Consider the following 16,486-nt stretch of genomic DNA (forward strand, 5'->3'; position numbering starts at 1 on the left):
CATTACTGCACCCTGCAACTGTCTTATTTACCTATTTGATTAATGGTTTTTTATTTCCCTTCAATAAAATATAAGTTCCATTTTGTTCATCACGGTGTCACCAACTTCTGAATACTTTCTCACACAGAGTAAGTGCCAATATATATGAAGGTGTGAAGAAAAGACAAACCATATCCATGGTAGAGGCCAGGGGTCATTCAGAAAGAGGGTTTCCTCATGAAAACACAGTGTGTGACCCCAAAGTACATCTTGCCATGCAATTACTATGTTGGGTATTATTAACAATTAAACTTTTGTTCAGGACAACTCAGTCCTCCCAATCCTCAAACTTCCTACAGATTTCTCTTATATACTCTGAAACTTGTTTATCAGTCTTAGGAATAATTATCTAACTCTCCCATAGTTGCTGCTAGTAAAACATCGCTGTGTTTGCTCAGTCTGAGACTGACTACTGAATCAAAACAAAAACCAATCATCTTCCAACAATACTTACATGAACATATTACCTCTCACAAGGGAGTCAGGGATTTCTCAGCATAGAGAAGCTCTTTGGCAACAAATAACGAAAACCCCTAAGAAATGGAGTTCACATAGGAACACACGTTTCCAGGCCCTGTAATTCAGTGAGTAGAGGGTAGCCTGTTTGGTCAGTTTCAAATTGTTTGGTGCTATTCTGATTCTACATCCTTTGAACAACCTGCCAAAAGCCCTAAATATATAGCATAAATAAAAGCTAATTAATACTTTTTCAAAACAGTGGGCAGGCCAAAAAAAAAGTGTGCCCACTGCTTAGTGGTTGACAGATGCTGCATTTTATAGTGGAGAATCCATTTCTTAATGTTTGCAGAATTTGTGAAAGCATTCAAAGTAATAACACATATAATCTCTCATTAAAAATGTAAGGTGATCTAGATTTGCTGAGTGCTGAAGTAGTCTTGGAAGTTACATTAACTTTTGTATTGCTTCATGTTTTTGAGTAAACAGAAATGAAGGGTAAAGTAACCTTACTATTTTCTTAAGTGATCCACCCTTTTCAGGGAAAGCATCAGAACTGTTCAAGAATGGTTGCAAATTACATGCACTGTTCTTTCAAAATGTCAGTTTCCAACATCCTACACATCTGTGGGTTCCTGGAGGAAAGGGGAGACATAATATAAGTAGGATTACCTCTCTTTTTACTGAAGGCAATGAAAACTTAATGCCATGCACTCTAAATTTATGAAATAAAAAGGGGCATTTCCACTGAGGAAGAAAACAACTGCATGTCAGAAACTTCTGCTCTGAGGCTTTGAGTGTTAGACTTGATCTACACATAGAAAGTGAACTGGAAGGTAAACAGATTATGTGAGAAAATCAAGGACAGTGATTTTAGGGACAAGCATTCCCACAGTATCTGACCTTGCCTGAACAGACAGGGACCCTGCCTGGGTTTATGAGCTCACTGGAAAGATGATCAAAATAGTCTGGAAAGAGACTGGCCAATTGATTATCACCTTGGAGACACCAAGGAGACGCTGGGAAAGCATGCCATAAACACAATTAAAGCCTACAAAGGTTAGAACTTCTCCCTTCAAACATGGTCCACAAGGATCACATTATAGTATTTTATAGAAGTTTAGCCTGTAACAGTCAATGGTAAACATGTAGTGCTGTGTGTGTGTGTGCATGTACATGTGCTTCCGAAACAATGTAGCAGGACCAGAGACTAGATTTTAATGCAATTCGTTTAAAAAAGACAAAGATAAAAAAGATATGGGACTTTTTCCTTTACCTATCCTTGGGTTTTAAAAATACAGGAAAACACTAACTCAACAAAATTACATCATTCAAGTGGTATTTTCAGTGCCTGGATACAGAAAAATAGATACCACCACAAATTAGGCTAGTTAGAGAAAGAGACATGTTTGTTCATAATTTCTGAACATTGTCTCATCTTGCATTTTACTGTATTTATTCTCAAAATGGCAACACCCTCACTCTTTTTGAGAAAGGAGGGAGGAATTCATCTAATTGAATTGAACCAAATATCAGAAAACTATGTCCAATGGATCAAGTAAAATAATGTAACTAAATATTTCCGAAAACATAGATTAATATTTTAGAGGCTGAATTACTTCTAGTTTCTAGAGGTCTAATTTATAGTACCAATTCCAATCTTCCACTCTCCTCTCTCCTTCTCATTATTTCTTCTTCACCAATCTTGTTTTTCTGAGTAGGCACATTCATGAGGATACCTAAGCTCTCAAAGTGAGTATCAGCAATTTCTCTCTCTCTCTCTCTCTTTTTTTTCATATTATTCAGCTAGGAGCTCAGTAGTTATGAGAGGTCAGGAATTAACTGGAAAGAGACTTGAATCTTGCCCTGGCTGGCACAACGTAGGATGGACACAGATGGCCCTGACTGTTTTGGTAACAGTGGAGGTCTCTGTTTTGTGTTTTGTGGGAGTGTTACGGGGGACGTGGCACCTTGCCTGAGGGATGCACAGGCCCTTCAGAGCCTTTATTAAAAGTCTAATTGTTCCTAAGCTCTATGTATTTGTGAGCGTGGGCAAGTGGTACATGATGTCCGCCTCCTCCACTGGGGTTCATGGAGAACTCTCCTATAGTGTTCATATTTATAATTATACAAGTTTTTGTTTAGAGCATGAATTATTCATAATGATGTACACATATGATAAGCCAAGCCTGTTGAATGAAATCAGGTAACAGTACATCAAAGTAGGCCTCCCAATCTTGTTAATTTTACTGAAGGGCTCCTTCCTCACAAACCCACCACTACAAAACTCTCCTGACTCTGAGGAGGCAAGGAAGTACTGGTTAAAAAATTCTTTGACATTTTTCCTCACTGAAAGTGTACACTGCCCAGGTTTGAATTTGGAGAACTAGTTTATACAATCATCAAAGGAAATCTTGCAATATCTGGCAAAATACTACATGGGTGCCATGGTGCATATTTAAATGGAAAAAATGACTGTTAAATTCAGATAAATCACTCGGATTCCTGGAACTCCAGAACACAAGAGTTAACAAAGTCTCACTTCTAGACAGACTTTGGCTACATTGCAAAATATCCTGGAAAATATTCATCTGGGCAGAAAATATCATCATAATTCCATTCAAGGTAATAGCTTTTTTTTGTTCATTATTTGCTCATCTGAAAAGAATTTATTTTTGACTATTATAAAGTGTATCAGGATCATATCCAATTATAGATAGATAATGCAGTTCTGGTATTCTCTCATTTTCATATTTTAATAAATGAAAACAGTAACTAAATGAATCATTTGGGGGTGGGGAGATTTTCTAGGAAAGCATGCAGTCAAAAGCTCCTTTTAGTGCAATACTTGTCTTAATTAAATATGTCCATAAACCTTGATGAAATTAATAGCAGTTTACGGAAAATTGTTATTTAGAAAATATGCTACACCCCACATAGAAATTTAAACTGAATACTGTCCAAATTTCATAAAAAATAAAGAATGCAAAATATGAGAATATAAAGTGGTCAAACACAGGAATAGATTTTAGAATGAGCAATTTATTTCCTAGTAATTTTAGTAAGGCAGTCTGAATGTTAAGAATAATATTAGGCTAGAAGCATTTAATTTCACCAAAAATAAGTTCTGGTGGAGAGCCTCTTAACCTCAGAAATAACTTTTTGAAGAACTATTTGCCAAAATAGGTATAAAACCCATTTGGCTTCTAAGAATATAACCTACTAACCCAATCAACAAATGTTTATTGAGAACCTACTAGTACTTTTACAAATGTGCAAAAAAAACATAAGGATACTTATTTCAGCATTGTTGAAAATTTAAAAATAGAAACAATCTAATCAATAGGAGAGATTGATTACAAAAATTAATATGTATCCTTTTGAAGTCATACCAGGAAGGTTTTACAAAGACATATATTTTTTTGTTGTTGGCATATTGTCTACGCAAGTTTTATGAGTGCAGAGAATTTATCTACTTTTGTATACTTTTGCACCCTAGGGTTACAAACCAGAAAGTGTCAATTGACCAGCATATGCTGAATGTGAAGCAATGACCAGTTTTCTGTAACAATTCTGCTACTTACACAACTGTCTCTAAAATATTTCTTTGAAGAAATTTTGGTCAAATTTTATACATCATTTTCTTTCAAGACATTTATAAAGACAAAAGTCTGTTATCTTCTTTACAAAGTAGATATAATCAAAGTTCAAGAAAAATAGCTTAGGCAGAAAATGCATCTCATTTCCATCAGGAGCTATGATGTGAAGGCCTGGCTGCCTTTAGTTTGCACAACTTCCACAGAAAATCAGGCTACTCTTCAATCCTCCTCCTTTACACAATCTGTTCCCGATTGCAATGTGGGAGAACAAAGTGAAAAATGCTTCCCATCCTCCTTTGGCGTCATGCCCAAAGGATTATTTGAAGGGAAAGATACTAATTCACATTTAAAATTATGTCTAGAAGGCATTTTAAATCACAAACCAAATTTACAAGCATATAAAAGATTAAATTTACCTAGCTTTCACACTGAACTTTTTTGGTAAGTAGAGCATTTTTTTTTTTTTTAACAAGGATGATTTTCCAGAAACAGGAATTTACTATTATAGAAGCAGATTTATTTTATATCTCATGAATCAGAAATCTTGACTCATCAATTTTTATTAACTCAGAGCATGTTCTGGTTGTGTTTTCATTAGCTTCCTTTGTTAGAATTACTTTAATAAGACCATCTTAGAATGGACACTAATAATGGTATTGGAAATTTATATTCTCACAAGGGAAAATAACAGTATGTCAATTCTCAATGGGACTGAGGTACAGAAATACAGGAAACTAAACATTAACAAGTAAACTGGTCAAAACAAGTCATTATAAGAAGAGCACTATTGTATATTCTGCTTTTATACTTGATCTAAATACCTCTCATCCACATTCAGGTTAGTAGTTGCTTAAGAGAAAAAAGGACAGTTTTGGATGGGGGGCTTGATCAAAACCTTTTTGAAGGACATTTGTTTCTTTCCTGTATATAATTTCTACTTGGATTATGTGCTTGATATTTCTACTTGCATTTCATCTTTTTAAAAATAATCAAGAGGGTGTGTAATACATGAAGATCAAAAGATCCATTCTTAAAAAAGTAAGTTCAGGAACTGTAACAAGCAGTTACAGTCCTCTTCAGGCAGTACTTGTTTTGGTCTTTACTGTGCCAACTGAAGCCCATGCACATTGGGATGGCGTCCTCACTTTGTGCGGTTCTGTGATACTTGGGATTAGGACATTGTTCCAATATGGATGAGTTTCAGTTAACCTGGTCCGGGGTGAAGGCTGATGGCATTCTGTTTTATTCTCAACCTGTCTGCTCAGTTTCATAGAAAACATACCAGTGTTATGAAATCAAGGAATCAAAGGGCAAAATTTGACCTAACAAATCTAATTCTATTACTCTAATGACTTCATTGCTCTTTGTCTTATTGAGGACTGTGAATAGCTAAACAAGACAAAAAAAAAAAAAATTTCTGGGCTTTCTGCAGTTCAATGAGTTGAATTCTAAGCTAAACTCTGACCTGATCATTCTCATAGAGTCAATACAGATAATTGGCTGATATCAATCTAATATTACAATGTTGGCTTGAAAAAGATGGTAAACCACATTCCTAGTGCCAGTTAGTGTTAGTACCTACCTCAAAGCCAGGACTCACAGGAGACTGAAACATGAAGTTGTAAGAGCAAAAAGCAGGCAAAGGTGCAGAATAAAAGGAGAAAAAGACAGGAAACCAATGTTATTAGAGGAAAGTAATGCATATTACTTAATAATGTTTCATATAGGTATGTTTTCAAGAAAAAACAAAATGTTATACTAGTCAGTCTTTGTGGCCATAGAGACATCTGAGTTAGAAACTACTTCTAACATGTAATTGGAATTATAGACACTAAGTCAAGATTGAAATAATGCAGTTTACAGTGTTAGCTGGTAGAAGTAAAAAAGAAAAAAATTCCATTTGTCATAGTCTCAGTGATGAAAGATAGTTCTTTCATCTTGTTGAAAATAAATTATAGTCAAAATGAAGCATTTTTGACCTTTAAGTAAAAGATTAGATTTTCTTCACAATAATTCATCCTCTCAATGGGAAAAGAAAGAAAAAGGTCATCAAAGTAATCAAACGTTACATAGTTGTTATCTGCCTACAGGCAAGAATAAGCTGATGAATAATCAGTATCAGTCAGTGGTTTTCAAACCTGGAAAGTTCAATAGTGGAGTAGAGTTTTAATGAGAGAAATATGCCTACAGTGCATTCTTTGCTCATTTAAGAGTCTTTGTTGCATGTCATTGTTTTCTATCTGATTTCATTCAAGGTTGAAATACAATTCAAAAGTAGAAAGATTATTCTCAATTTATTTAAAGAGGAGAAGCAGTATCAATGAAAAATGTAAGATAGAGCTTGATTAAGTAGACAACACTTACCTGGTAATTTATATTGAATATAATATGTTGTTTTTTATCCCTGTTCTTTCAAGCTTTCCAGGTAGCTCTATCTGATAACTAGAAACCAAATCAAAACTAAAATATATTTCACTCTTTTTCATAACAAAAATGCATGACTATGTTTTGAAATGTTATTTTTTCCAGTGTTGAATGAACTACTTACTGCACATTGAGAAAAATCCTATTACATTTTCGGAATCCCCTTATCCTCATTTGCCATCTACAGCAAATTTTGTAAGAAATATGGGAAGTCGTGTACATTTAGATTGAGGTTCTGCCAAGATTAATTACTATCCAGTAATACCTGTTACATTTCTGGATTGACAGGAAACGTGCAGAACTCAGGGACAACAACTACTCGTTTGAACAGATCCAAACCTGACTTTCGATGAAAAATTACAATAACCCTGTTTGCAGGTACTCTTATGAGACATACGCATGCAGGGGTGGCAAAGCTGTCTCTTTGGGAGAGGAAATCAAGTTTTTCAGTTTTCAAAGTAAGATAATATCCTTTCCATCTATATATCTGATATCCAAAGCTCATACTTTTCCTCCAATTAGTAGCTTTGAATACCTTTATTCTGGGATCTCATCAAAATTCAACTTCAGCTGAGTGCTGTTTAGTGCATATATGAGGATGGTTTATGCAACATGCATTCATTCACTGATTCCTGTAAGTTATCATTTCCCAAAGTGCATCCCACAAGATTTTCATGGGTTTTATGAGAAAAAGGAATTCCGTATTTGAATTAATTTGGGAATACTAATTTCATTATTGCAAGACTTTTCAATTATGCTTAATAACTACTGTCCAATTTTTGGATGAACCAAGAACCATCTCCCAATCTTATTTTTGGCAGAATATTTTGTGGGGTCATTATTTTCACAAAAAATTTTGAGAAACACATAGACGGCTCTATTTTTTTATCTTGCTCTTAATTTAAAATCACCAGAAATGTCCATAGATCACCAAGAAAAAAGAGAGCCACTGATTCCATTTGTAGTTAGTTGTATTATGCCACGGTTTGTTTTTGTTGTTTCTTCTTTAACGAAGATCCTATGAATTACAGTTTTGCATCTGTGATGAAAACTACTGTAGGAAACAATGTTTCTTATGCAAATGAATACTATGTTTCCCAGGATGATGTGGCACATTACTCTTAATTTAGCACCCCCAAAATTTGTTTCCTATTATTGAATAATGTAAGTTTAATAATACCATTTTCTTTTAATTGACTTATAAGAATCTCAGAACTTTATTTATTATTCTGATATAATATTTTATTCTTTTCTCACATGACCTATGTTGAAGAACTCCAATGACTATATAACTTCTTATTTGGATAGCCATTGCTATTTTAAAACATTTTTACTGAGGTATAATTTATATGGAGTAAAGTATACAACGTTCTAAGTGTACAGCCTGATGAGGTTTTGCATGTGCATACACACATGTAACCTCTACCCAGATCAAGATATGGAATATTTCCAGGATCATAGGAAGCTCCTTTCTGTTCCCTCCCAGTTGGCATCCCACTAAGAGAAACCATTATTCTGAAGTATCTCACCATAAATTGGTTTTGCTTGACTTGAACTTCACACACTGGATTCAGAAGTATATACTCTTTTGTGTCTGACTTGTTTCTCTAAATATTATTTTGTGATATTCATCCACGTTGTTGAGTGAATAAATAGTTCCTTAATTCCATTGCTGTACCATTCATACATCCCGCTGTATGACTACATCACTGTTTGCTTCATTTTTAAGCTATTACAAATAAAGACATCAAAAACAAGCTTGTCTGTGCAAAAACATATCTTTCTATGCCTGTCTCTATACATTTCTGTTGAATAAATAGCTACAAGTAGAGCTGCTCAGTCAACTGTTGAGTCACATGACATGCATATGTTCAGCTTTAGAAGATAACTGCCAACCAGTTTTCCAAAGTTGTTGAGCCAATATATACTCCCAGTTGTAGTGTATAATATGTATTAGTTGCTCAGTATCTTCACCAACACTTGCTATTGTCAGGTTTTCTTTCAATGTCAGACATTTTGGTGTCGGCATAGCTCATTATAGACTTCACTTTAAACTCCTTGATAACTAAAGATGTTAAGCACATTTTTATGTTAATTGGCTATCTTCTTTGGTAAAGTGCTGTTCAAGTATTTTGCTATATTTTCAATGGGTTGTCTGTTTTCTAACTTTTTTGTAAATGTTCTTTATACACTCTGGATATGAATTTTTTATACAATACATTGTATTGAAAATGTCTTCTACTCTGTTACTTTTTACTCTCTTAATGATAAATCTTGGTGAAAATTTCTTAATTTTAATGATATTCAATTTATCAATATGCTTCCTTTGTCATCAGTGATTTGAGGTGTGTTTACAAAAGCTTTTCCTACCCAAAATTCTTGTAGATATTCTTCAATGTTATCTCCTAGAAGCTCCCAATCTACCGAGAACTGATTTTGCACATAGTGTATGGCAGGGACAAGATTCATATTTTCCATATAGATATCCAATTGGTGTCAGAAGTATTTGTTGAAAAGACTATCCTTTTCTCCCAGCAGTTTTACCTTTGTCTTAAATCAGTTGGCCTTCATATATACACAGTTTCTGGATTCTATTCTATTTCAATGGTTTATTTTTCTGTCCTTGTGTAATACCACATTGTCTTAACACTTAATTCTTTACACTTGACTTTTTGTAATACTATCTTGTCTTAACCATGGCTTTATAATATGTTTGGAAATTCTCCAGTTTTGCTCTACATCACAGTTTCTCAGCCTCAGCACTATTGACATTTGGGGCTGGACGTGTCTTCATTGTGGGAGGCTGCCCTATGCACTGACCTCTCTGTGATTGGCCCCTCAAATCCTGATTGCCTTCGTTGCTCTTAGATGCCTTCAAACAGGGTTTTGTTCTGTCCTTTCATATTTTATTCAGCTTTTATAATTGTCCCACACAGGAGAGTTGATCTGATAAAAGCTCCTCTTTCATACCTAGGAGCATAAGTTCTAGAACAGATTATTATTAACTTTTTGCTTAAGACAAAGTCTCACCTAGTGTGGTCCCAATTGGCTTTGACTTTTCCCAAATCTCACAAGAACACATGCAAATAAAATTAAAAGATGAGCAAAGAATAGACAAATAATAGAATCATTTAATCCTGACTTCTTCAATTGTCCAAAGGTCTATAAAATTGATATAATATTGATAAGTATACTTATATATAATGATATACTACATTAGCATGCTTAAGTATCTACAGAATTCTTCTTTTATTTCCTTCTAATACTGGTGTTGGTTTACAAAAAGAAATAAATTCTTACAGAAATGTTGTACCATAAATTGACTATATTTAGAATTTTGGAATTTTTTTAAAGATAGATTTTTATTGTTAGCATAATGGATATAGTTTACTGATAAAGTTGATGACAGATAAAGTTTGCCATATCATCTATGCTGTTATAACTTTTTTCTACCTTAAAAGCATTATAGAAATCTGAGATTCAATTTCTGTGTCCAAAATGAATAAATTAATAGAATTACCAATGTCTTAATCTGTATCTGAAACAGGGCTTTTACAGTCAAAATAAACAGTCAATTATGAAAGACGAAATATAATTTTTTCATATTTGAAAGAAAATCTATACACTTATCATGGCTGACTTACAAAATGATGGTCTAATGTCATTAATCAGTAATGCCATTTTTACATAGGCTACCATCCTTTTCAGAAATGGAAAACATTCTTTACTGCATATAGAATCAAAAGGTTTTTATGATTATTGCCATAATATCACCTCTTACTAGGCATTCATATAATTTTTAGACTATACTTACTGGCTTTTTCTGTCTTGTCCAGGGTTGAAATATGCACTGTACTCCAAGCATGCCTGCATAGAGTTGGGTGGTTTTGTCCCTACTTGAAGTAGCCAAGACATGAAAGGGAACAAAAGCAACAGGGAAATATGTGTCCTCAGGGTAGATGAATATATCCTTCTTTCTCAGGGATTGGATAAAAAGAGAGAAGCAGGCACCCCATAAGGACACAAAGAGCTTTGATTCATGTAAAATACGATATTGACAGCCAGTGCGTCAAATAGTGTCAACAACATTATTTACAAAGGCATTTCTTATTTAAATTTACCTGAAGGGCATTTTATATAAGGTTATGAAAGCTTATGATGGCAATATTTTTCACAGTATCATATGGCCCCAATATTTTCTCTCACATCAAAAATATCTGATTTGATCACAATTTTACAAGTCTTCTTCACAGACATGGTTAAAATTTGAATTTTAAAAATATATTTGTAAAATAGACTTTAAGAATTCTACAAAAAATTTTCATTCAATAAAGAACTAATAAATTTCAACATTTTATTGAAAATACAGCTTATAATCAAGTAATTCAAGTATTGAAATAGTTTTTTAATTTGGTTAAATAAAGCATTAAATAATTTTGTTTAAAAACACAAAAATCTGTGTTATAGTTATATAAGCTAAGTTATATTTATATATAAATCATATAGATTTATACATATATGCATAGATATAATTTGAATATATAAGTTAATCTATACATATCAAACCTAAATTGTATATGTGATGTTTTGAAGTATAGATACATATGTGTGCATATATGATATACACAAATGTGTATGCATATATATATAGATATATACACCCACCTATGTGTTTATATATATTATATAAAATTGAGGTAGGGTAAAAAGAAGTAATCTTGGACATTAATTATCTAGATTAAATATATTCTAATTATGAATGACTTTAGAGCTTTTGATTTTTTGTGAGGTGTTAATTTGTCAAAAGCGTTTCCTGGTAAAATTGAAAACACACATAATTAACTTATAATTTGTTTCTTAAACTCATTTTTAAATGTCTATCTTATAAACATGACTCCCAGTAACTACGCTTAAAAGCAAGGATAACTGCTATAACTTATAAAATCACTACTTGCAAAAATTCACTCAATCAAAGAACTCCTGATCTGAGAAGATGACATAACAATTATTTTTAAAAAATAATAGATTTTATTTAAGCACCTTTCCATAAGAATATCACTAATTTCAATTAATAGAACTTTATGGAATAATGTATAATCACACATATACTTTCTGAGTAGTTATAAAAATATAATATATTCTCCAAGTTATTGGTGGAATTTACAATCTCTTTCCCCCAATGAGTTCACTTAATGATATACTGAAAACACAAGAAAGCTCCAAAAGAAAGTTCTGTAAGAACAGAATATGGCATTTTCCTATTTATCAAAATGAGTATTCATGTGAGTTATATGCCTGGTTTATGCTGTAGCAAAATTTAGTGCTATAAAGATCACAATAAAATATTTTCCAAACAATGAAGTAATTAATGTAACTTCTTACAGATGTCTTCAAAATTTATTGCCCCTTTCCATTCCAAGAGGGATTTATTTAATCTAAATGTTTTAATTTTTTTAAAACTTTTTTCTCTCTAGTTCATTTTTACAACAGCTAGATTATAAAGAATCCTCATAATATCCACTGGGAGATGTGAGGAGTAAATATGGGGAATTTAAAGCTTCAAGCCATTAGCCTATTCCAAAATAAAGTTTTTATTTAAAAAAAACACATAATTACCAAAATTTTTATTTTGTTTGGAAAATCCAAATTTAACTTTCTTAGAATATTTAAACCATATCCCTAAGATATATATTTTAGAGCTAATGGAAATATTTGACATATTAAGTGCTATGTTTCCCAAAGGATTTATCAATGTCTGACAATAAACCTGCATGTATGCCAGTAATGAAGCATAAAGACTTTCATAGTTTCATAAGAGCAAATTTCAAATTTTCTCCCAAAATAAACACTCAGTCATGCCACAAATTCCTCTAATAATCTTCAGAGAACATTTTTTATCTCTGGTTTCTAAATTTTGACAAACTATGTTTTGCAACATTAACACATTAGTCGGTGCTGCTCTGGCCCTATGACCATGATAAAACCTCACATATTTTATAATTTCACTAAGCTCCGTGATAAAAAGCAAACTCAAAGCTGTTGGATATTTGATGAAGCAGTGACCAATCTACAGCACAAGCCCCAAAGAAACACTGTCATTAACACCCCAGCTGTGTCCTCCCTCCCAGCACACTGTCTTGGATTGACACTGTTATCACATCATCCCACAGATTTCTCATGTAAACGTGGAAATGGATAAACAGGAGGCCATACCAGAAGGGGCTCGTCAGGGGCACTGGTGGAGAGCTCAGCAGATGATGTGCGGACGGTGCTGAGTCCAGTGAGGGAAACATTTGAGAGCCTTCTCCGCCTCACGCCACTGCAATTGTTGGGGATTTTAAATGCACATCTCTTATGGTAATTCAGACCACAACCTGGAAGGGGAAAATACAAATAACTTTTGTTCAACCAGAAATTAAAAAGCTATTCCAATATTAGTTGTAAAGTATAAATTTTTAAAAATAGTACTACTCACATTTTTCTTGAGGTTATTTGGAAATTCCAATTTTCTTTTGACCTTTCTCTGATTTTTTTTTTTACAATTTGTAAATGTATTTTGAATTCTAATCTTAATTGGACAAGCTCAGCGACTACACTGATTATCATTTTTTAAAACGTCTGTGATATAATGGACTTGGGCTTTGCAGCATCTAGCAACAAAACTCCCAGGTTTGAATCCTGGCCCTACAACTTATGTGTCTACGTGGTCTTGAACAAATTATTTCACTTCAGTTTCCCTGTCTGTAAAATAGGGATATTAATAATTACCTTGTAGAATTATTAAGAAGATATGTAAAATACCTTACATGCCGGTTTTCACATGGTAGGTGATCAATAATTGGAAGCACACTTCCCACTTAGGGAAGTATCATCTTCCTTTCAATATTTCTAATATTCATATTCCCCAAGCAGCTGGAGTTCACTACTTAGAATTTCCTCATGCGTCACACAGTAGGCCAGACAAATTCATAAAACTATGAATTAGTTTTAGAAGAAACTTTAGGCAGAGTTTCTTCTACATAACCGACTCTTAACTTCCCTCCTCAAACACAGAAATTCAAAAATTGTAGTTAGCTTATTCATAGGTTGCATCATAAATGCTCAGTCACATTGGTCAAAGTTCAAAGAGCTCTATCCACCAATCCAAAGAGAACAGGGTATGATTGGGTAAGATTTTAAGATTATATCATGTTGTTCTAGCACCTTGAATTGTGCAGTTCAAGGAGTTCTTCCCACAGGTATTGGTGTAGAAATGCAGGTAAATTTCAAGTTTGCCACTCAATAGCTAAATGACCTTAGATGGTTTGATTAACCTCTTGAATCTATGCTCATTTCAACAAACGTGTTGAATGCCTACAATACCAATTTCTGGTTTACTTAAGATGCAAATTTTATTTTTAGTCTGTTACTAAAACATCTAACACAATACAGGGGAGAAACACATCCACATGATAAAGGGGAAAAGATGTGAAAATCAGGGATTCCCAGATTAGACCAAGTATATTAAATATAGGAAGTTTAAAGAAATGAACAGAACAGAATGCATGCACCCCAAAACGCCTGGAAGATAATTCTGAGGGAAAGACTCGGTAATGGGAGGCACATCATAAGCAGATCGTTCCAGCATGCATTCGACTTGGCAGGGGAAGAAATCAACTTACCTTCACATTTAAGGCCTTGACGCACCAGGCCCCACAGCATCTCTCCACAGTGATCACAGAACGCCGGAGCTCTGTAGGAATGAACAAAGAGAGCGTGCGGACGAATCTGAAAGTCTTCAAAGGTGGCGGACGCTGTAAAAATAGTAACGTTGAAAAATAAGTTGAAAGGATGCCCTGATCTGTATATAATAAGTATTCAAGATAATAAATATGCAAGTATGGATATAACTCTGCAGGCAAAGTTAGGGAAGATAAGATGCAACACCGCTTGCACTGTTAGCCAGTAAGCCTTTATTCTTTCCAGCCATAGTTTTGGAAGTGATGGCACAGCAACCCTCTCTCTTCTCCTCCTCCTGCATGGCCAAGTTTCAGACCACTTTGAAAATAGCTGAATTGCTGGAAGAATACATGAATGAAAGGTTGTCAACCCGATTTACAAATACCTTATGTTACTTAAAATATTTTGCTTTTTTTCTTCCTTACATGAACTGGAAAGGCATTAAAAATACTAATGAAAATAAAGTTAATGAATTCAGACAGATCTGAAAATAGTCTACTGGAGTATGACCATGAAGAGGTACACCAGAAGTGCAGAATCCAGTTGAAAGAAAGATAGAAATCTGAGCAGCCTCTTCTTGGAAAGAGAGCTGTTTGAACTCTTGGGCAATATAATCGAGTCATAACTAAGCAGCCTCTTCACCAACTGCCAGACAGAGGGATTTAATACATACACTGGTGAATTGGGGTCCACTCTTTGAGAAATATACTTTAGCAAACCATATTTGTGCTGTAGGGTATTTTTCATAATTGCTTACTGTATATGGTAATTGTTCAGAATATTGAAATCCATTTTTTAAATTACACTTTCCATATGATATTTTTATATTATAAAAGTGGTTTTGTTGTTGTTGTTGCTCAAATCAAGAAGTAGAAAGGTATAGAGAATTAAAACTAAGAGATCAGCCCTTCTTTGAAAGTTCTAATGGAAAGTTGCGGATATTTACAGACCTCTGTGTATCCACAAGCTTGATGTGGAGGCTGCACAGTACTCAGAGTGCCATCCTGGCAGCTGGATGCGCTGAGTGAGCCTTTGCCATTACTGGAGTGACATCTCACTTAATAATCATGAGCCTCAGTTCCTCATACCTAAGAAGAGAAGGTCTCTCTGACGATGACTTCTCCAGTCCCCTAAAGTTTAAACTTCCATTAATGTTAGATTAGAACCACATGCACCTGATTTTGTAGGTTTTATTAAAAGAGAATTTGGGGGAAAACCTAGGCCTTAGATATATCCTTGTATTCTGCCTTCCTTTCCCTCCTTTCTCAATTGAAATAAGTTTAGGAAATTGCATATTATGTTTCCCACTTCAAGATTCACAATATTATGGTCCATGCTTATTCTAAGTAATCAGTAAAAAGGTATGGTTTGGGTATCAATCATCTACTTTGATGGTTTGGTCAAAATGCCTCTATTTTGGAGAACGCTAAATTCTCTTTAAAATTGGTCTCTCATGCTCAAATACAAAATATGCTTTTAAAATATCAATGGAAATAGTTAAAGTAAATACTTCATGCCAACCATTAACTCCTAGTTTCTTACCTCATCCCCAAAGTTATCCCTCAGGACCAAACAACTATGACAATACTATGGCAGCAATTAGTTGAATAATTACTGTAGTTTTCAAAATAAGGAACACTGGAATTTGACAATACAAATACCAATCTGTGTTCAGACATTTTTGGAATTAATCAGGAAGAATATAAATAATTAAACTAAAGATTTTCAATGACACCCCATCCCCCAATTTATGTCAGGTAAATTTGTTTTCTAATTTTTTGAAGGAGATTAACATTCACAAGCAGTTAGCACCCTTGACTTATGTTTAAATGCCATATTTCTAAAGTTCAATTTTAATATTCTCCTGTTAATTTTAGAATAATTAAATACATTTTTAAAATAAAACTACCAAGTGTGGTAAGGTTTTACATCCATTTGAAATCAAAGCACAACATCCATTCATTATGAATTTACCTGTTCTGCACCCTGGGGGAAATCAGCATTAGTTGAGTGTATGCATGCCGTCTCGCCTAATCACAAAATTGCACTTCAGAGATAATCACTTAGCACAGGAAAACAAAGTGAATACTGTAATTCCATTTCATTTGAGTTTAGGAATCAAAATGGACAGATAAGAATAGGAATATTAAAGTGTCTAGCGATTCCAAGAGAGGAACAATGTGCTATCTGTCAATTTGTCATAATCAATCAGCCAACCTAAATTAAAACCATATGACAGGGCAACAAAC

At 33.8% G+C, this 16,486-nt stretch overlaps 1 protein-coding gene across 4 annotated transcripts in view; it reads right to left on the minus strand.

Annotated features, from left to right (window-relative positions):
- Positions 1–16,486, minus strand: part of PRKD1 (protein kinase D1) — a 297,341-nt gene that overhangs the window by 58,878 nt on the left and 221,977 nt on the right. For 2 of the 4 annotated variants that reach the window (XM_069463928.1, XM_069463936.1), the window contains exons 3-5: positions 14,180–14,311; positions 12,732–12,892; positions 5,677–5,700 (exon numbers count right to left, since the gene is read on the minus strand). In XM_069463928.1, coding sequence (XP_069320029.1) covers positions 5,677–5,700; positions 12,732–12,892; positions 14,180–14,311 — 317 coding nt within the window. Of the gene's footprint in view, positions 1–3,017; positions 3,049–5,676; positions 5,701–12,731; positions 12,893–14,179; positions 14,312–16,486 lie in introns of all 4 variants that reach the window. The other 2 variants (XM_069463942.1, XM_069463932.1) reach the window with 2 other exon arrangements.

This window comes from Eulemur rufifrons, chromosome 2 (genome assembly GCF_041146395.1).
Source record: "Eulemur rufifrons isolate Redbay chromosome 2, OSU_ERuf_1, whole genome shotgun sequence".
Taxonomy (NCBI): domain Eukaryota; kingdom Metazoa; phylum Chordata; class Mammalia; order Primates; family Lemuridae; genus Eulemur; species Eulemur rufifrons.